Raw genomic sequence first — 20,591 nt, 5'->3', positions numbered from 1 at the left:
TCATCTGTTTTTGATATTCAGGTTTTTCTTTTTTCTAAATTCACTGTTCCGCTCTGGAGTTGGAGACTTTGACTAGGATATCCTTTTAGATGGTTGAGGACCATTATATCCATTAGATGTTTGTCAAACATTAAGCCATTGCTGAGTTATTCTTTGAATTCAGTTTAGCTTTGGCATGTACCAATGGTACTGTTTTTGTCTTTGTTGACCTTCCCCCTTGTAAACTGAGCTGTATTTTTGGGTATAAGGTTTAGAAAAATGCCACAATGAAAAACCAGTAACAAAGACAGTGTTGGTGTCAAGTTTTGGTAGTAAATGTGTCACATTCACAGGAACAGATGGCGGATGGGAAAGTCCCACCAATGTTCCTCGCAGTCCTTTTAGTAAGTTTATTTTTTTCTGTTTTTTACATGCTTTTGTTGGTTGTTTGTACACAGAAACTAAATATGTGGGGAAAAAAAATATTAGTAATACACTTATTATCCTATTTCATAGCTTTCAGGGCTTCACACATTTGCACCGTGCTCAGGGGCAAATGTCAAAATTGGTGTTCCTGAAAACTACGATGGCATTTTCCCGTGGTATCTAGCTAAGGTAAGGCCCCATAATTTGCTTGAAGTTCACTTTTTTAATAAATACAAATGAAAGCATCAGATAGCAAAAAACTGAAATCGAAAATTAAGCCCCTAAAAATTCCCCATTCTTAAAAAAAACGCGCTGTACCAATGAAATCTGGGTTGCAAGATTAAAAAAAAATACTAATTTCTTTTCTTTTCTTGTTTACAATTTCATCATTGCATAATGAAAGACCACTATTTCTCCAATGAAAGAAAATGAAGGTGGATAGTGAGTCAAAATAGCATCCGCGTCCCTTTTATTTCTATCCTTTTTTTTCTGCACTCAAGGTTGAAGATGCACGAACATGCTGGCGTCATCGCTCTTCCATAATTGGCATGTTCACAGTGCTTTTCTGGCACCCGACCCAGCCTCTGCTTTTAGTCCAGCTGGGTGGCAGGTGGAGTGTTTTATTCATACGTGTCACTCAGACATCTTCTGGATTGCTCAGCTTCACGAGTGCATGCATGGCTCATCGATTGGCTTTACAGCGGTGCCATTTTGCCCTACATAATAAAATATCCACTCCTTTCTTTTTTTCTTTTTTTTTTTGCAAGACTTTCATTAACATGACATGCTCAGCGCTTTTCTTGGGGGAATAATAACCATCCTTTGTGTTATAAATGGATTGGATAAAATAATTGCTTCAGATTTGCTCAAGGTAAAAAACCCTTTCATTCAGCTCCATTCGTCACAGAGCGGCCCACTCGTCTGTTCGCCTATTTAGACGTCTTCCATGATTCATTTTGCAAACCTTACTCGAGACCACGGCTGATGTCCTTTACAAATCATAAAGGGTGCTGTGAATAAATACTTTCGGGGCTGATTTATTTTCGCTTTGGCCTTCCATCTGTTTTCCATACTTGTTTTGTCATGGTCAGGGTTGCACGAGGCTGGAACGTATCCAACAAAAGAGGCAGAGCAGATCCTGCGCAGGTCACCACCAGCCCATCTCAGGATTAACTGGGACCGACACGCATGCTTTTGATATTTGGAATCACCGCACACATGTCTACAGGCTCTTGAAAAATACCTCACATCCCCAGAACAAGTTTATGTTTCCTTATGTTAAGAGCACAAACATGTCTGTATGTTGTTGGGATTTTTTTGTGATAGTCCAGCGCAAAGTAATGTACAGAATGTGAGAATGTAAAATGATTACTTGATTTTCTGTCTTAATGAAAATGTAATTCATAAAGAGAAAGTAAAATATTTCATACCCGCTCAACAACCTATGGAAAAATCTTTAATGGCATTATAGCAATTACATCCATTTTATAAATGCCAGCCAGCTTTTTGCATGTTTCCACAGATATTTTGACTATTTAATTGTGGTGATGAGCTCCAAGGTTTTGAGGTTGGAAAGCCTCCTTGCAGCCACCCTAATCTTTAACTACGGTCACAGATTCTCTACCAGATACATGAATATAACACACATTGCATTTAACAAGGGTAACATTAACTTTAGGCTTTGGGCTTATGTGTACATTTCAAAAGCTTTGTATTTCCTCACTGTAAAATAAAATATGTCAGCCTTTGGCCAGTTTTGCTTGTTTTTATGCCTCTTAATAGCAGCATAAACTCATGTTTCCCTTCTCTCTCTTTTTCCTTGAAGCTTCACAACCTGCCAAGTAATTATTCTGACCTGTTGTTAACTGGAGACGACGAGGGCATATTTGGAGTAGATGCCCAGTTTCTGTATGCAATAAAACCACTGGACAGAGAGAAACAACCATCTTACTCGCTGCAGGTTCTACACTATATTGTCACGTTTCTGTTTTCCATAGACTCCAAATTTTAGATCACTTAAGATTCAAGAGATATCAGATTCAGCAGCTTGACACATCTATGTTAAATTGCATCCATCTTGTGTCTAGTGTTGCAGAAGGGTTTAAAATATCTGCTTCGATTGTGAGCAACTGTGAGTCATGCTGAAACAAAGCACGCTAAGTTCAGGGTGAGGGTTTCTACCCTGCAGGTGTCCTTCAAACCATCAGGCGTCATTCAGAACATCAGATCATCAGCTCATCGGCAGACGTTCACTGTGGAAGTGTTTGTCATTGACAAGAACGACAATGTGCCCACCTTCATTGAAGAGAGCATGAGAGGCAGCGTTCAGCTCGGGCTTCTCAAAGGTATCTGTCAGTCTGCCCCAGGGCACCTGTGGCTACAATGTACTAGCTTGCTGCCATTAGTGTGTGAATGTGTATATTCACACACTAATGGCACTTATATTTATTTGGATGTATTTCTTCAGGGAGGCAGCTAAAGTACACAACAACAGCTAAATCATAGTAAAGTATATGCATCATATAAATGTAAAACAATATTTTTTTTTTCTGTAAATTTAATGTTACTCAATGAATACTTGTAACCATTAGCCTCAAGGTTACACAGCACTAAGGTTTGATTGCATCAAAGATCTTTTAGCACATTGGCATGCAGGAGCTGGCACTGCAGTCACATTAATATCAGCTATTAGAAAGTAAATTCATTCTATAACCCTGTAAAAAGATAAATAAATGTAACCCCCTTTGTATATATGTATATGCTAAACTTTGTCGTTTTCAAACAAGTAATATTTGTATCCAATAATAATCACCTATTCCTGTCATACAAAATATACAAATATACCCATTGATTGTTTTAGTTGTTCTTCAACTTCCTCTGTTGTCTCTGCATTCTCTTTGTCTATTAGGCATCCCATTCATGCGAGTGGAAGCGGTCGATCGCGATGACCGTAACACTGCTCACGCTGAGCTGCGGTTCAGCATGATGGAGCAAACTCCCAGGATTCCCTCCAGTCAAATGTTCTTCATTGACTCCATAACTGGAGAGGTTTCCCTCACCGAGGAAGGTCAGTTGATGTAGTTACATAACATACCATCACCTGTAATTGGCAAAGAAGAAGTCTAATTTACTACTACTAATAATAATAATAATAACAATAAAACTAATAATAACAATAGTATCCCAAAGATTAGAATGTCAGGAAGTAAAGAAATCATTAGTCGCAAAAACAATTATAATGCAAAACATTTCCTCACTTTCTACCGATCCAAAACTTAGGGAAACAAATTCAGACAAACAAATTTTGTGAAACACTTTAAATATCTCTTCAGATCTTTGCAGCAGCTACTATTCAGCTGCAGATTGCCATTTGTTTATTCTCTCTTGCAAGATTTCATCAAATGGATAACATGAAGGAGATACATTTTTTTACTCCTCATTTTCTTCTTGATTGACCTCACGTTCAACACAGTGCATGTTTTTTTTAACACTGTTGTGTTGAATCTTCTCATTACATCATTACTCGAATTACTATGAAAACAGACTTGTATTAATCTATTTTCTTACATTGCTATATTATGGCTCCATTTTAATAAGGAAGTTAGTATGAACTCAGCGACTCTAAGGAGTTTGCTGAAACAGCTACTTTTCTAACTTAGCCTCAAAAGTGGGCTTTCTCCATGACAGATTCCTTTTTTTTTCTAACAATGAAATATCTCCACGTGTATTGGGCTCTTCTGTATAAATAAAACCGAGTCTGGAAAAAAAAATAAACATAATTATGTGACATTAAGTTTTGAAATAAGCTTCAAACAAGTGAAATAACATAATTCTTTAAAATTTAAAGTTACTTTTTGATGCAAGCAGACACATATTTGTATGGATTCACAGTCATTTCCTGTATGCTCATTTCTATTTCTGTTGCTGTGGTGTTTCCCCTTGTAACGGTTTGACAGGAGCTGGGAGACGTTCACACTTGCTGGTCCTTTTCTGCCCACACAGGTGCCTGATTTCCAAGTGGCAAGGAGGCACTAAAATTGCCTCCTTGATTTTTTTCTATTTCATGTTCAGACTAGCTGAAACTGGTTATGATTGGCTCTGCAATGAGCTTTTCAAGCTTTTTCTCTCCTCCATTTATTCATTTGATAAAAACAGCATCCAGGTGCTTTTTTTTTTATGAGGAAAGACATATTAAATGTGTGATGTCTTGTTTGTCCGAGTGAGTATGTGGTCAGTGACTGGTTCAGGGGCTTTTCATTGAATTGCTTTGTGCTTGCACGTGTGTTCATTTATTATCTAGGTCATTTTTCCAATAGATTTATTTGTATCACTCTGGGGTTTTATTAATGCTCAGAGATATAAAAAAAAAAGTGACACAGTGTGCTGTTCAGCTGCCTTTGGTAATAATGTCAGTGCTGAAAATAAACAGAAAACGGTTCCTTAAATAAAATATAATCTTTGTTCTCATTTCCACCATACTGTGACCCTCCACATGCCCCTCCTTTTGCAGGAGCCTCTACTCTGGACCCAGAGATGTGTGGTCGTTATAAGCTGTCAGTGATGGTGAAAGACATGGCTGGCAGGACTAATGCTTTCTTCACCTCTGGCATTGTTACTGTTGAGGTTACTGGAAACACTTGGGCATCGCCAGACCCAGTGCGACTGCAGGAGAATCTTCCCGGTCCTTACCCCATTCCCATATCTCAGGTGAGATAGAAAAACCCGATCAGCAGCAGCGTACCAAAGCGAAGTAAGGCAAGTTTATTGTAGCAGCATTTTCTTACACAAAGTATTCCAAAGTGCTTTACAACAAAAGTGATTGTGTTTATGTTGAAACATAAAAACACATAAGCGCAGGGTGGAGTGGAGCATCTGACTGCAATAAGAAGCAAATCAAAGAAAATGGAAAAAAAAATAAATAAAATACTTGTTTTATTCTGCTACCCAATCCTAAAAGCATGTTATCTATTGCAGTGTTGTATTATAATCAAATGAACATGATCAATAGTCAGGATGGAGTGAAAAGGTATCCCTTTGCTGATTTCTTTTTTTAGTACCTCTCAAAACCTAAGTGATCAAACACTAAATTATTCATACTGAATGAATGCAATGAATCCTTTCCGACCACCTCCTGCCTGAGTTGCTTTAACGTCTATAATCCCTCAAACACTTGCATGTTATTTTAATCCTACTGCACAACACAGTGTAGACACTTAACAACTTAATGTGTTTTGGGAAATGAAAGCACTTATTGTTTAAATCACAGTAAAGAATGTATGCATGTTTTTCTCTTAGGGTCTCAGTTATTTTTGCTTCTCTAATATGAAGTATTGTGTTACAAAAGCTAATGTGCAACTCATTTGTTTATGTTTTCCTGTTGTAGTTCCTGCTCAATGTACTCTTTATTCTATTTTACCTGGAGGTGCAATTGCTCACATTAACAATAAGTTTTAGTTGAATTTCATTATGAGAACCGTCTTAAGGAAGCTACAGCAAAAAAATTCCCTTCTCACCCTCCGTGGGTGGTCTCTTTCATCCTCTGAGCTCGGGTCCTCTACCAGAGGCCTGGGAGCTTGAGGGTTCTGCGCAGTATCTTGGCTGTGCCTAGAACTGCACATTTCTGGACTGAGATGTCTGATGTTGTTCCTGGGATCTGTTTTAGCCACTGCTCCAGTTTGGGGGTGACTGCCCCGAGGGCCCCGATGACCACAGGCACCACTGTGGTCTTCACCTTCCAGGCCTTCTCCAGTTCCTCTCTGAGGCCCTGGTATTTCTCCAGTTTCTCATGCTCCTTTTTCCTGATGTTGTGGTCACTTGGTATTGCTACATCCACCACAACGGCTTTCCTCTGTTCTTTATCCACCACCACAATGTCCGGTTGGTTCGCCATTACCATCTTGTCTGTCTGGATCTGGAAGTCCCACAGGATCTTAGCTCGGTCATTCTCCATCACCTTTGGGGGTGTTCCCCATTTTGATCTCGGGGCTTCCAGTCCATATTCTGCACAGATGTTTCTTTGCCTCAAAAAAAACTTTGTTAAACAAACTGATTGAGCAACATTACCTTATGCAATGCTGGATCATGACATAATAAATCTACATATGTTGTAATTACCTAAATAACACCCAAAATGTCTATCCATTCCCCAACATGTTACAATATAATTTAAAACTAACATAAATTGAAGAGAAATACACCCAAAGATTCACTGGACTTATTTTAATTATTGGTTAGGTGTTAGTAGTACCTTGACCAAAGTCAAGGTTTAATCACTCATATTTTTCAATTAAATTCACCATTACAATTTACAATGTAGGCAAAATTTAGAAATTTGTTGTTTAGATAAAATAACCAAATTTTTATTTCTCCCTTTCTATGTCTGGTTAACTTATATGTAGATTCTTCACAATTCAGTAAAAGAAAAAAAATGTATATATGTATGATGGTTTCAGATTCTCTCTGTGTAAGTATTGGTATGATTTTTTATTTTTTTTTCTCGTTACAGTGTTACTCATGTAACCTCTGAATCTATAAATAACACAAACACCCTCAGAGGTTTTATGAGACATGGAATAAAACGTATTTTGTTGGAGGCCAAAATTATTCTCTTTAAATGTCCATCTGTCTTTTCATAGTAAGGAAATATCCTTTCTCCATTCAGTAGCGGGAAATGGAAATAAGAGTAAAGAGCAAATTCAAACTCCACATAATCGTTTTGTGCCATTTCTGGACAGTCTCTATGGCTAAAAGGTATTAGACAAACCTCCCCCTCCTTTTGTTTTTTTTCCACCTCCCCCACACTCACCCGCAGCTTCTCTTTCTCTCCCACTCCAACATCCTCCTCCACCCACAGAAAACGTGTGATTCCACAAATGGACGCTCGTCGTCGTCATTGTAGTAATCTCAAATGTTCCTTCAGATTTAGAAAAATAATATATTTATGATGATTTGTTTGTTTTTGTCAGGTAGCGTTCATTCCTTGAATCAAATGTATTTTTTTTTTGTTTTATTACTTAATGTCCTCAGTGACTGATGATGTCTGAGTGAAAATGGATTTGTGTGGAAACACCTAAATGAAAAAAAAAAAAGAAATCCCTTTACCTGTTCATTTAAAGTCATGTGTTAATTAAGTGAGAAATTAAGATTATTAACTTGTTGGTTGAGCTATAAAAAAATAATAATAAATTGGTACACGGTTCCAGCTGCCCTCCTCTTGAATCTAAATTTGAATATGAAGCAGATTGGGCTGACATGGCGCTTACTTGGGGGAAGCCTCATTTCGCCTACGTAGAGTGATCTTCCTGCAGCGCTCAGTGGGTGTTGGGACTAACTGCTGCTATGACACATACAGAGATAGTCCTGTTCAAGGGAGCACTCCATGCATTCCCACCTCAATCACTTTTGTTTTTTTGCATAAATGGAGCAGTTATGTCCACACATCCACTCTGCTGTGGCAAATGTTCTATTTTTTATGCTGCTATTGTCCTCTAGCTCTCCCTGTGAGCTAATTATAAAGACAGCTGCCGTGGTGAGTCCTATAAAGATCAAATCAACCCCAGGCTGTCAAATTAAATGTTAAAATCTAACATTTGTTAAAAGTTCTTCTTCATCACCAAGTCCTAGGAGAATCAATTCAGTCTGTTATACTATGCATGTCTCTGATTGTCTACAGCTTTGATTATATAATGTAATCAGCAGAAGTATTTGAAGTCACGCAAAACAAGCTATTTAATAACACATTTAAAGCAAAGCCACGTACTTATTTCCGAAAGTAAGAAACTGACTCCTCGCCTCTTGTGTAAGCAGATCATATACAAGAAGACTGAATGTGCTCTGCAAACTCAAATACAGACAAAAGCAAAACAGATTACCTCATCTGTGTTTTAGTATGCACCTTTAAATAGAGCAGTCAGTCAGGATTAATCTAATATCTTCAAAGTTCAGAGGTCTGGAAACACACCATAACACAGCCAGATGTGTGAACTGGATATGTGTATGTGAACGCGCTGAAGTTTGGTGGCTTTCTCCATAACAGAAACGGGGGAGCAGGGGAGGCTGACGGAGGGGCGGCTGACAGTGAGCTGAGGAGATGCATATGCTTCGGCGTGGATCAGTTGTTCCGCGTCTGGGATCCTCTCCTTGTTGGGTGCTCTGGTTGCTGGGGTCTCTTTCTGTGCAGCCATATAACAGGGGTTGTAAAACAGAGTGGAAAAACCCCATTAGGCCGCCTCGTTAGTTCTGGCTCTCCACACTGTTCCTCATAATTTTCAGTGTGATTGGTCAGTCCTATGTCATATAAACAAACGGTAAACTTCATATATTTTGTTGCAGGAGCTCATCAGCTAATAAATTTTGCCGCTGCACCCGATGCAACAACCATAACAATGAGCTTTATCAAGTTATTTCAGATTTTTTTCTTTTTTTTTTTAAATGCCAGGCACTATTTATAGAGCACTGTAGGCATTAAAATGCTGTTTGTATGTGTGTGTGTCTGCTGAATCAGGTCAAATGGAGTGGAAGCCAGGCAGCGTACAGTCTGGATGGGGAGTTTCCAGAGATGCTCTTTACCATCAGCAGAGAAGGCGTCATCTATCTAAACGCACCGCTGGACAGAGAGACACAAGACCAGGTCTGAATCTCCCTTTAAACTATTTGAACATATGGGTGCAGAAACTATGCAGTTTCCTTGAAACAAAGTGTGAAGATAACAGCGGAAGATGACCTCTTTCCACAAAATGACTGCGTGATTGGCAACAATAAGTCACACAAACAAGTTTCAAGTTGTGCTCAGTTGATGAAGGGTGTTCGTGTTTGCTACGATTACAAATTAAAGTCCATCTGTTTGGAGTTTGCTCTTCAGTTTTGCATTGAAATGAAGCTCCTCTGAGCTTTGAATGGCTCAGTGAGCAGCACATTCTGGCACAAATGCTTATGTGGCCAAAGAGCAGCACAAATGACACAAGCAGCATCGGTGAATGTGAGCAGTGTGAAGATAAATGCTGCTGGAATGGAGCATTTTCTCTCTTCTTCTGTGGAGAATCTTCACCTTTTCACCTCGTGGGTTTAGCTGCTCACAGAAAAAAAAAAAAAAGAAAGAGGATGAAATTACTTCTGCTCCTTTGTGTGTTGTCACACTCAGAAAGGCATTTAATGAAAAAGAATAGATCAGTCAGAAAAGTAAAAGTTTTTTTGCTGCCTATTGCAACTACAAACTTACTACTACTCCATAAATTAGAGATAAGAGATAGCAGCGGTATTATTCAGTGCTGGAAATCTGTTTTTTGTTTCTTTCTTTTTTAGTGGAGCTTCATGGATTAGTTTGTGATGGCATTACAGGGTTATTACCTTGCACACGTTTTATCTCTATCTTTGTTTTACAAACTGTTCCTGTGGGAAAGTATCCCATCATGGTCTGGTAAAGTTAAACTGGGTTGTTTTAACACAAATGTTTTTTTGTTTGTTTGTTTGTTTGTTTCTTTTTACCAACGAAGTTTTATCTTTAATTATCAGGTGCATCTCACTGATAATTGTTAAGGTCACAAGTTTATCGTTTTATAGTATGTAATCAAACAGTAGTTTCTTTTCTCCCCTCCAGTTTCACATCAGTATTGTGGTCGAGCGTCCAGATGGGAGACAGATTGCCAAGCCTGTGGAGTTGAGGGTGATGGTGGGCGATGCCAACGATAACAGGCCCACATTTCCTCAGGCTCAGTACCACACTGTGGTCAAAGAATTGGCTGCTCGGGGTAACTGACAGCTCTTAGATATATCTACTGGATTCTTTCAAAATGTCACGTTTATGTGACTTTCACTTCTCAACCTTAAACATAAGCCAGAGCTTGCAACCCAGCTGATGTACTCATGAGCGAAAACTTAATGTAGCGCTGCAGAAACACGACAGTGTTTGGAGTGTAAATGTTTGGAATACTTCTGCAGAGAAAAGCTTCAAAAAACTCAGAAATGAGCTTTTTAAATGCTCACGAATAAAGATGATGTGAATTATTTCAAGATTAATCAATAATTTAAACCTATTCAACATCATTATTAGCAGAAGAAATCACCAAAGTGAGAGCAGATTTTTCAAAAACTAAAAGAAGATGGATTATTGTGAAAAACATACCATGCTAGTCCGTCACACGGCCAATACACATTTGAGCAAACAACCATTTCATGCATCCACTAACTCCGAAGAGAAAGTCAGAGTCTCCACTTTATGCAAGATAACCCAAAAGATTACTTTGCATACCTCTTTTGGGACAGAGGAAGAAAACCGGAGAAAATCCAGTCATGTAAAAGAGAGAAAGGCCCATGCTGAGATTTAAACCCAGGACCAACAACCTTATCACCATGCCTTTTCTGGAAGGACAATGTTTCTCTTTCATTTAACAACTGAAATGTTTAAAACAAACCTAAAGGTTTAGATCACTGTCAAAACCCTATTTTTATAACTCCTATAGGTAGTTTTTAAAGACATAGGAAATGCAATTCAGAGGTAAAAAAAAAAAAAAATACTGTTGTCCTTTCAAATAAAATCTCAAAATCAGTTTTTGCATCTAAAATTCATATAATCTAAGTATACATATAAATGAAGTGCTATGGTGTTAAAAGCATGGCCAGGTAGCTGTTGTGAAAGGATTGTGTTTTTTTTTTTTTTTTTGCCAAGACAGTGGGAAAGCACCCTCACTCTTCCCCAGGATCATAAAAAGCACCCGGTGACATACAAGGCCCTGGCATAAAAGCCTTTTGTTGATGCTTTTAAAGCGATTTGATTCTGGGAAACGAATTAGACGGGACAATCTGTTAATCTAAATGGAATCACTGAGCGAGTTATAAATAAGAAGGTTATTGTTACAGCCTCGTTCCACCACTACTTTCATATAGTGGAGTCTGCACACTGTTACGGAAAAGTTGACGTTGTTTCTTCTTCATATATTACCGCAGGGACAGAAATCCTGACAGTGCAGGCTGCCGACAATGATGACCCCAAAACAGACAACGTGCGGATCTTCTACCGCTTGGTCGGGCAAATTCCAGAGAGTCCTCGTGCCCTTTTCAGAGTGGACAGGGACTCGGGTGTCATTTCTGTCCAGGCAGACAGCATGGAGGGCACAGCACCTCAGTACACCCTGACTATCACTGCAGAGGATGCTAAAGGTGATCGTAAAGGATGCCTTCATTTATTTCTGGTGTTGCCTTCATTTATTTCATTTATTTTTCTCTCTCCCTCTCTGTCACACACACACGTGTGTGTGTGTATGTGTACATATATAAGAAAAATATGACACATACAGATAGCATAAACTACATCAGCCTTTAACTGAGTAGCTTCATTGATAAACTGTGGTTAAATGGATGTATAGATGTAGCCTCTGGGGTGACAGATGATGTGATCTCTCTGACTCACAGACTCAGGGTGTGATGGAAGCAAGACAAGGTACTTGCTGTTCCTTCAGCATGTTTTATTTGTGTGAATGGCTGACCTGAGTCACTAACAGAAGCTGCGATCGTGTCCCTGGCAGGTCTAAACAGTTCATGCACCGTGGTTGTGACGGTGCAGGACGAGAACAACAACCCACCAGTCTTCTCCCAGCATGAGGTACGGCATGAGTACAAATTGAACACACACACATTTTCACCTAGATCAAGACATAATCCTGTTCTGTGCTGTGGCTTCTAAAGGCTACATGAGCAATAGCATAAAAAAATGGAAGGATAACCATCATCATGACTAAGTGGCTGCAAGGACTGTAGACGGTAAAAGCGCTCTGAATGTGATGGAGGTAATTTTCCTGCCAGGCAACAAAATGTGGCCTTACTTAGGCTTCTAGTTCTTTCTAAGAACACAATGTTTCTAGTGTTTATTCTAATCACTATTTCAGCTGATAACTGTTTCTTCTTGTACTTATTGAGCTGAATCTGCATGGTGAACACTTTCATTTATTTGTGATTACATTCAATAAATTTACTTGGGTATTGATCTGGAGCAAGATGCATTTGTCACTAAAATCCAAGATTCAGCAGTGATCTACCTCTTTTTTCTTCTTCTTCTTCTCTGTTATGCTTGGAAACAATAAATACTCTCTTACAGAAAATCTCTTTACTTGTACCCACATGAGCCACATAATAGAGCACACAACAGAAAACCCATGCTGGTCGGGAATTCTGTGGGAAGCATCAGACTGTGATAATTGGGGAGTGGCTCTCGGTCAGACCAAACTGGCATTAAACAACTACGGGTGGTATGAGCAGCTGTGAAGGAATCTTTTATTTTAAGCAATGAAGATGGACTTACTGAAAATTTGCAATGTGATGCAATTAAATTCAGAATAACTGCTAACGATTCACAACTCGTCTCGTTGCGGATCTAATTCACAATTCAGTTAGATGGAATCCATTTTAATCCAAAATTGGTGAATGCAAGTCCAACTAATTACAAAACAGTCTCCCAGACAGTCATGTTTATATATCCATAATTTCTCCATTAATAAAAAGAATAGTTTGGTTATCAATTTATTAAGAGTTCTCTGTCTACAGAAGCCGAGACAAATTCTTCACATCAATGGCTCCTGACAAAGCATGTGCCGATAGTGGAAAGAAAAGACTCCCTGTTAACAGGAAGACACCTCAGAACCAGTGGTGATCTGCTGCAACAGGAGGTAAAAATTAAGAGGACAAAAGGAGCAGAAAAAGAAGACAAAAAACACGTTTCGTCGTGTTTTTTTATGGGAAAGAAAAACAAACACTAAGAGGAAATATTTGCATCACCAGGGGTCCGTTCCAGGAAAGAAACGCAGTTGAATACAAAGTCAACTCCCATGGAAAGACGGAAAAACAGAGAGAGAAAACAAAGTTAATAAGGAAATGACTGTTATTATTATTTTTACATTGAGATTGCTTGGAGTGATGTGAGAGATCACCATCACACCGCCTCCGCAGGAGCATTTTATCTGAAAAATACGGGTGAAATTAAGGGGAAATAAATAGCTTTCCAATTGTGTGGGAGGTTTTGCCAAGAAGAACTGTTATCGCAAATACAAAAACTGCTCAAATACTAATTTCCTAAGCGGCTAATGCTTATATAAAAAAAAAAGTATTTATTCGCTATAACATCAGTCATCAATCTATTTTACGTCTATGCCCTCTTAAATGGATATCTTGTAAACACTGCTGAGTGCCTATTTTCAAGCTGTTAAAACAAATGAACTCTTGCTCCCATAACGGTTAGCACCGCCACACTAACACACACAAATACAGAAGTGGAAAATACTCTTGAGCAGGTCACGCCTGAAGAGAGCAGCTTTTTCCATGGCAATGTGAAAGCAGTGCTGCTGTTGGGGTGGGGGTGGGAGCAGAGTGGTGACAGGCCTGGGTTCAGCAATGCTGTGGATGGGGCAGCCAGATCACAGGCATGGCTGCTTTACTGGAGGACATCTGTGAGTGGCAGATTAAATGGCTGTCTAAACACAGAGTGGTTGGCGGATAAAGGTCACTTAGCACCAGGAAGGCAAGAAGGTGGAAAGCTCATTCTCACATGCAGATACATTTCATCGCAGCAGGAAAGTGACCAAACACTAAATGGCTGTGTAAGCAAATGTCTGTCTGACAAAATGCACTGTGATTAAAAACAAACCGAAACATATGTTGTTGGGGGTTTTTTTGTTCAAAGTAGTTTCAGTGAAATATTGTTTATAATTATTATGTAATATTCTTATCCTAAGCAACTACACTGCCAACATTGTACTCTATGTCCATTTTTATTTTATTTATCTATTTATGTATTCATTTCAAACATGATAGCAGTAAAAAATAACACATATAAACTTAAAATGTTTATATTATCATAGAAATGTTAAGGTAAAAAAATAACTATTAAAAAAAAGAATTTTGAGGGACACATACTTTTTCAAAGAACATACAATATTTCAGACAAAGTTTATAAATTAGAATTTTGAAAAAAAAAATGTGTTTAATATGTTTTTTTTGTTTTTTGTTTTTTTTGTCTTACGCAATCTAAAATCTGTATAAACCTATTCAAATGAGCAGCTTTTAACAACCGCCCTCCTCCTCTACCTTTGTGTCCCTCCTCAGTACGGACCCTTCCACATCCCAGAGGATGCTGTCGTGGGCACCACGGTCACATCTGTGTTGGCAAGGGATGCAGATGTTCGAGGCGGAGACAGCTGGCAGGTGGACTACCGTTTAGAGTCTGGACACGAGGAGGAGGTCTTCACACTGGTGACAGACCGACAGACCAACGAAGTTTCACTCATTCTCTCAAAGGTGAACGGCACTGTTTGTCCTGCAATGGCAACGTGCACATTTGGCCCAGAATGAACCTAGAACGCAGTAGCTTTGTATTTTGGCATACAAAGCTACTGAATAGTGTAAATGCAGTACACTTTGATACAATATAAAAAGTGCATCAATATTGTATTTGATGCAGTATCAAGTACAGATGTGAACATCTGTGAAGTTGTGAGTGAACAAAGCTACGTCTTAGAGACCCAGAGATTAATGTCAAGGACAATTTTTGCCACTGTGGCTTATACTTAGTGTGATATTCAGGACAAGTACAAATATAAACAACCGGGGTTAATATAGCACAAAAATGACATCGGGGGTCATTTACAGGTACTGGAAATACAAATTACATTACAAAAATGAGAGATTGCAAGAAAATGACATGCACACAAATATGACAATGCAGCAGTCTCACGTGTCTCGTACAAAGGACAAAAATTGTCCTGATGATAATGGAATGCTTTAGCCCAGTAATCGCTGCCATCCCCAGGGTGCATCACCCTTCGCCTGACTCCTATAATCCAGCAGGGCGTTTTGGGCGAACTCGCTCCAAAGAGTGCGTGTCTGTGTGTATTTTTGTGCGTTCGCTCTAATGGTCTGCTCTCCGTAAGTGGGCCAAGCAGGAGATGGTCTATTATTTTCAACCTTACTGCTGGAGACTAAATTTGATTGAACTGTGTGTCGCACATGCACGGCTGAGATAAAGCAGACACAAAAAAAAAGAAGCTAAAAATGGAGCTCGATGTACGATTGGAGATGAGCCCTCTTTTTTTTGCAAGGATGATGTCACTCTTGTCTTTTTGAGTGGCTGTGTTCAAAGCTCACTGTGACCTTGTTAGATATCCATGTAATTATGCATGTCACTCGAAGGATTGCAGTTGTTTATTTAACTTAATGTGATTTCAATTAAATCTCACAGACTTTCCGAGCGAAGCTCCAAGGGATTACAATGTGCAGAGATAAAGTGTGAGCTCAGGATCTGAAAGCAGGAACATTTTCCAAAAAGTTTACATAGAACAACGGTGATTTGAGACCCCCATCACTACACTGGATGAAACAGATTTATGTTAAAAGAGATGTTTTCTGACATGACTAATAGTGTGAGTTCTTGGACTAATTGCATCCATAAAGCTAAAGAATGTTTCAGATTCATAAGACAGAAAATTCTAAATACTGTTTCAGAGTCCAAATTCTCAACATGAAATAAAACAAGCGTTGAAGTTCATTTGTCTTTCTGCTACGGATTTACACATGTTGCACCTGCGTTGCCTCTATTTATCATCAAAAGTAGCTGTTTATGAAAAACAGAGGAGCAAGTTCAGCATCTTTTCCCGGCTAGACTGGCACTACGACTTTAATGGCTGCAGTCCTGACATGATTCAGCCCTCACTCCAACTGTGGCTGTTGCCATGGCTTTGTCATTACTGACAGAAGAATAGCAAAGATTCTTGCCTTTTATGAGCCGCTTTGCGAGTGGGCAATGCTTTTGTACTCAACTTTCTTTAATTCTGATTTTTTTGTTGTTGTGCGTTTCTATGGTAACATAGGGATAAAGCAATAGATATGGAGAGAGCTCCTGTATATGTCACTAATCAGCCTTTTAAACTGAGTAATGTGTGATAAGAAAATCAGGGACTGAGTGAGTCTATATTGCAGAGAACCAATTCAGTGATCAGTGATAGAAAACATATGTAAATGAAAAGTAAGAGAATCCTGCCCAGGGATTAGCCTTTCACTCTGAAGTTCTCCTAATATTACAAAGAGAAACCCTTTTGGAATCATACATCAATGAGAACTAAGTCTGAAATGCACCAGGCATCCAAGATTTCAAAGATATCTCCTGTTTTTGTTGCAGCTGTCATCTTAACTGGTCTTGAGAAAAAAAAAAAAAAAAAAGAAAGAAAAACATCCTGTGCACCTGAGACAAGAACGAGACTTGACTTCACAGCATTAACCCATACTACTCAAAAGTCCACACAAGATGAGTCTCCTCTTTGTAATGGTTGTGCTTTTAGATTTTACTTAACTATGATCAGTGTAAATAATCAACCAGAACAGAAAATGAACAAATTATGCTTAAGAGACAACAGAGGTTTAAACATATAGGCTGTAACATCAAAGATGAGAATAATAATACCACTTTTCTGGCTCAAAGGAATCCTTGGAGCAAAGACAAAATCTGTATCATCTGACTGATGTAATAATACAGTGGTTCAAACAGCCTGCAGAAAGTCTTGTACTTACTGATACATGCTGAGTCTTTGGCTGCGTCACTTCCATTTAACAAAAGCACTCATCTATTCTCCAAGGTTTGCAGTACTTCTCCATGGAAACGGAGGCCCATGCAGCATGATGTGAGCAGGATATCAGCCACTGACGGTTTTTAACGTGTTTTATTTGAAGACAGAACACATTTCAGATGAAGTTTAAATAATTTAAGATGTCTTTAAATTATTACCCTACTTTCTAATGTGTGATAATGATTGTAAATACTGTAAATACTTTATTCTCCACTTAATTTTTTCACAACTTTATGTAGAAATAAGGTTTTTACAAATATTCAGATATTTTTTCATCTAGGTACACGTTTAAATAAGCTATAAAACTTTTAGAAATCGTTAGTTTTTCTTTTGTTTTCCATCTGTTTTAAACATTCCATTGAATGCCCTTTAATTTCAACATTTATGTATCTTATTTGAGGTGGAGGGAGGAGTTGTTGAGTAGCAGTCACAGTCGCAGTCGCTGCATCATGGAAAATATTTTATTAATGACAGGAAGAAACTAAAGTTTTTTTTTCCTGTGAGTATCTGGTTTGTGTTAAAGTACAGCAATACTGCCAGAATTTCCAGATTTCTTGGAAGTCAGATAAGCAGAGTAGACATAAGGGACTGCAATGTGTCCCTCTGCTGCTCGAAGGGAAGTCTCAATGCTGTTTGCTGTAAGCGATCCTCCAAACATTGACTCCATTTGAACAGCCCTGGATTTCTATTAATCGTTTTGCCGATGAAGCTATTTGGCAATCGGTTTTCGTTTCTGACTTTACAGATGTATAAATATATGTCTTAAATAATATATTGGTTACTGTGGATAACTTTGTGTTTTTCCTGTCTTCTGCTAAGCCTGGCACCACTTGTGACTAAACTCCGGTATGCATGTGCTCACAGGTTTTAGACTTTGAACGTGAGAGTGAGTACATCCTGGTGCTCAGTGCCCAGAACCAAGTTCCTCTGGTCCGCGGCCGATACGGCCCTTTATCCACAGCGACAGTCTCCATTTATGTTGACGACGTGAACGAGGGCCCAGTCCTGTCTCAGAGTCATTACGAAGTGACGGTCAGAGAGGGAGAGGAACCAGGCCGCGTCATTGCCACCATCCGGGGCTACGACCCTGACTCCCACCCAATTAGGTAACTAATTAAGGCTAATGGAGGCACTAATCATCGAATTCCAGTTTTACAAGATTAAATGTGTCTGTGTTTTAAGATATTCTCTTCAAGGAGACACCAAGAAGTATTTCTCAATAGGGAAATATTCTGGTGAGCTAAAGACTGTGCAGGCATTGGACAGAGAGGAAAACAGCACATACACCATGGAGGTCATTGCAGTGGATGGACGTAAGATAACTGACATGGATTTAATACTTTGTTGTTGAAGAAAATTTCCTTATTTTAGCCCTTTAGCTTGAACATAACTGATGTTCATTACCCTGTTCTGGTTTGTGATACCTGCATGTTTGCCGTAGGAAACTCTTCCTTATCTGCATCCACCCTGGTGACTGTCCAAATCCTGGATGTGAATGACAACAGTCCAGTGCTGGTCGGAGACTATTCCTGGAAGTACCTGTGCACGCCTCGGTGGGAAGACCAAGCTCTGGTGTTGGCATCACGCGACAGTGACGGTCCACAACACGGAGGGCGACTCAACTTCTCACTCCGGAGTGATGCCACAGTGCGACGCAACTGGAAGTTGACTCCCATTAACGGTGCGGACAATGAGAAACCAGCTTAACCAGATCAGGCCCTCGTCGTTCAGTAAAAAACCCTTTGGATGCTGGATGAGAAGAGAAGAGACTAGAAGAGGAAGAACATGACTCAGTTAGGAGAAGCTATTTTAAGATTCTTATTTAGCAGAAGGACTTTGCTAAGGTTAAGTGTCCTAATCAGATTTTAAGTGGATGTTTTTCTCATTAGGTGAAGCATCAATTATATTCAAGTACTGTGTGACAAATCATCCAGAGTACAAAGAAAAAGATGCTGACCTGAATGACATCATAGATTCAACTTAGTGACATCCTTTGTGTTGTACATGCAAAAGCAGCAGGTATATTTAAGTAGTTCATTACTTCTCGGTTGATGCAAATAAAATAAGAAGGTGGTCTTACTGGAAAACACTCATTTAGCAATGATGTCATGCGATGTGATAGATGTTCAGTCATGTCAGTAATAAATAGACGTTCAAATTACTTAATGCCCGTTTGGCACAGTGTGGTGATTGTTTGGTGCGATGTTGTCAGAGGCAGATTGTTATGGATTCAGATAGAGAAATTAAGTAATCCGATCCTTGAGGCATTCAAAATTCCATTTTGTGTTTCACTCTGCATAATTTCGACAGCGTCTAATAGGAGCTGTAATGAAATCAACTCTCTTTACAGTTTCGAGCTGTTGGTGCTCATTCAGTTACAGCCGTGACGTCTGTCATTAAGTGATTCAAACCGAACTGCTTCCTTCTCTGTATTTTTTCTTCCCGTTTCTCTTTCACTCTCCTGTTCCTGTTGGTATTGATTGAGCCCAGCTGTAATTATATCTGCTGTGTAATTTCTTTGGCGTCACCGCTGGCTTCCTGACAGCTAATGGGGGCTAAAAGAAGACTCTCCCAGAATGCTTTGCACCTGGATACAGACAGCAATGTTGATTCCAATAATTGTGAGCATGTGCCTCTTTATTGGAGAATGTGTGTAAGAGAGAGAAAGAAAACATTTATGTTTAAAGTCTTTTAGGGACATGACTGACGCTTCTTTTCATGTAGAAACTCGGTTATTGAGGCAGTGTGCTCTTGTCCCACTTTATTGACTTGGAAGAAAGAGATCTGGCACATCTAGCCTCCATTCAACATGGTGGCGTGCTCATAGGCACTGCGCAAAGTAATTCTGGGTAGGCAGGTGCTCACACAGTCAGCACGCATTAGCAGCCTCTAAAGAAAGGCTGTGAAGGTTGTGGTTCCTTTGCTGACAAATGGAACATGGAGGAGGAGTGATGGGAAGTTGAAAGCGCAGAGTTAAAGTCTGTCAGATAAGGGTTCAAACAGCTTGATAAAGTGCTTCTTCTAACAGGACCGGGTTTGTACGTCATAAGGCCAGGCTTGTGTTTTAGTCTGATTCGCAGAGATAAGATAAAAAGCATCGGGCTCCACAGTGCTCCATTCACAGCTCCATTTGTCTCTCTCTTTCTGTTTGCTGTGGAGCTATGCAGTCATTTAGGTGCCTTTGGCTTATGCTTGTTCCTCAAGAGATTGTCAAACATTTTGAAGCTCTGAATGTTAACAAATGCAGGTACATCACTCTGCAGCAGTCATGGACCGTCCCTCGTCTCCGAGCGTCTTAGTTTTATCTTTTTTTTTAAAGTAAACAATATGCATAATATGTGCAGCAATGCACATAAATTCAGGTAGAAGTTAAAGTGTGCAAGAGCACACCACATTTAAGCTTTCACCTAAAGTCTTACAAAATATCTTTCCATAAAATCCCTAAAAGAAAATAGCCTCTTACTCCCAGAGGTTATTTTTATCCCACAATCTCTAAAAAATACAAGGGTCTCTTAATATTAATGTGAAGAGCTCTGAACAAGAAAACCTTGCTGAAGTTCTTAATAAACATTAATATATATATAT

At 39.1% G+C, this 20,591-nt stretch overlaps 1 protein-coding gene across 1 annotated transcript in view; it reads left to right on the top strand.

Annotated features, from left to right (window-relative positions):
* The first annotated feature begins 273 nt into the window (after positions 1-273).
* Positions 274-20,591, top strand: part of cdh16 (cadherin 16, KSP-cadherin) — a 22,402-nt gene continuing 2,084 nt past the window's right edge. The window contains exons 1-14 of the mRNA XM_016672384.1: positions 274-383; positions 496-594; positions 2,231-2,365; positions 2,594-2,750; positions 3,314-3,472; positions 4,916-5,112; positions 8,909-9,034; positions 10,001-10,151; positions 11,347-11,559; positions 11,925-12,001; positions 14,494-14,685; positions 17,871-18,112; positions 18,189-18,319; positions 18,448-18,687. Of these exons, the coding sequence (XP_016527870.1) occupies positions 339-383; positions 496-594; positions 2,231-2,365; positions 2,594-2,750; positions 3,314-3,472; positions 4,916-5,112; positions 8,909-9,034; positions 10,001-10,151; positions 11,347-11,559; positions 11,925-12,001; positions 14,494-14,685; positions 17,871-18,112; positions 18,189-18,319; positions 18,448-18,687 (2,164 nt within the window). The 5' untranslated portion in view covers positions 274-338. The remainder of the gene's footprint in view (positions 384-495; positions 595-2,230; positions 2,366-2,593; positions 2,751-3,313; positions 3,473-4,915; positions 5,113-8,908; positions 9,035-10,000; positions 10,152-11,346; positions 11,560-11,924; positions 12,002-14,493; positions 14,686-17,870; positions 18,113-18,188; positions 18,320-18,447; positions 18,688-20,591) is intronic.

The sequence above is a fragment of the Poecilia formosa genome, unplaced genomic scaffold (genome assembly GCF_000485575.1).
Source record: "Poecilia formosa unplaced genomic scaffold, Poecilia_formosa-5.1.2 Scaffold60, whole genome shotgun sequence".
NCBI lineage: Eukaryota > Metazoa > Chordata > Actinopteri > Cyprinodontiformes > Poeciliidae > Poecilia > Poecilia formosa.
Note: the sequence above shows the minus strand (reverse complement) of the source record. Positions and strands in the feature narration are given on the sequence as shown.